The 1,573-nt window shown below is 39.4% G+C and overlaps 1 protein-coding gene across 1 annotated transcript in view; it reads right to left on the bottom strand.

Moving 5' to 3' along the window:
* Nucleotides 1-1,256: 1,256 nt before the first annotated feature.
* Nucleotides 1,257-1,573, bottom strand: part of LOC106873923 (craniofacial development protein 2-like) — a 1,110-nt gene continuing 793 nt past the window's right edge. Inside the window, exon 2 of the mRNA XM_014921462.1 lies at nucleotides 1,257-1,426. Within this exon, the coding sequence (XP_014776948.1) occupies nucleotides 1,257-1,426 (170 nt within the window). The remainder of the gene's footprint in view (nucleotides 1,427-1,573) is intronic.

Here is a 1,573-nt window from a genome sequence, read left to right as displayed (position 1 = left end):
GGTACTTCCTAAATAAATAAATCTAGGTACAGTCTCCAACCTTTGACTATTCACAGTTATAAAAGGTTCCACATACATCTTGGAGGGAGCGGGCTGGTACATTATAAGTTTTTTTTTTAGATTGATTGTTAGACCCAATGCTGCACATGCTGCAGAAATCGCATTCACCATTTGCTGCATATCTTTCTGAGAATGTGCCAATAGGTCACGATCATCTGCATACAGAAACTCAACAAGGTGAGAACGCAGAACATTCGTTTTGGCACAGAGTCTTTTGAGATTGAACAGTTTTCCTGTTGTCCTATATCTTATATAGACCTCTTCAGGGCAATCCTTAAAAGCTATTTGAAAGACTGTTGCGAAATATATAGCAAACAGTGTAGGAGCAGGAATATCACCTTGCTTTACACCATTTTCTACAGAAATTGGATCTGATAAGGTACCTCCAGCATTAACTCTCACTTCCATCTTGTTATGAAATTGTCTAAGCATTCTCACAAATTTTCAGGGCATCCTAGCTTTTTTAGGATCTCCCAAAGTGCAATTCTATTGATAGAATCAAACGCTTTTGTTAGGTCAATGAAAACCTGGTATAAGTCCATATCCTGTTAGATGCACTTCCCTTGCAACTGTCTAGCTGAAAATATGATATCCACATTGCGATTCTGGTAGAACCTCATCAGTAATGTGCAGAAGTAATCTATCCAGCATTACCCAACAGAGGACCTCTCCAGCAACAGATAACAGACAGATACCGCGATAATTATCACAGACATCCCTTCCACCTTTAGATTTATATAGTATCTCCATAGTTGCATCACGCCAATCCGGAGGAACCTCTTCATTTTGCCAAACCCTCTGAATCACATCCGTCAATACTACACAAACATGATCACCACCATATTTATATATCTCTGCACCTAGTCCATCTATACCAGGTGCCTTTCCATTGTTCAATTTCCTGATTGCTGCTTTTATTTCAGCCATGTTTGGAGCTTCTGCTATAAGATGTTTTATTGGTCTCTCGGGTATATTATCAAGAAAAGAGAGATCAACTTCAGTGGGTCTACTGAACAACTCATCAAAATGTTCTTTCCATCTCCCAACAATATCTTTAGGATTTGTTAATAATTCTGTGCCATCCTTGCTTCTAAGTGGCGCAGCCTTTGATGAAACTGGTCCATAAACTTTTTCAAGGGGGAGTAAAAAGTTTGGAATTGTTAGTATTTGAAGCTTCTTGGATTTCATTGCATCTATCACTCCACCAATTTTCCTGCATCATCCATAGCTTCCTCTGCAACTGTTGCTTTTACAGCCTTGAAATATGTAGCCACTGTCCTGTTCGCTGATACGTCAACATTTTGCAACATGTTAAATGCTTTTCGCTTCTCCTCTAAGATAAGATTAACTTCATCATTATCAATTTCTTCATTGCCCACAAAGGGTTAAACATAGAGGGGACAAACAAGGACAGACAAAGGGATTAAGTCGATTGCATCGACCCCAGTGCGTAACTGGTACTTAATTTATCGACCCCGAAAGGATGAAAGGCAAAGTCGACCTCGGCGGAATT

The sequence above is a fragment of the Octopus bimaculoides genome, chromosome 11 (genome assembly GCF_001194135.2).
Source record: "Octopus bimaculoides isolate UCB-OBI-ISO-001 chromosome 11, ASM119413v2, whole genome shotgun sequence".
In the NCBI taxonomy this organism is placed as follows: domain Eukaryota; kingdom Metazoa; phylum Mollusca; class Cephalopoda; order Octopoda; family Octopodidae; genus Octopus; species Octopus bimaculoides.
This window is presented reverse-complemented; position numbering and strand designations above follow the sequence as displayed.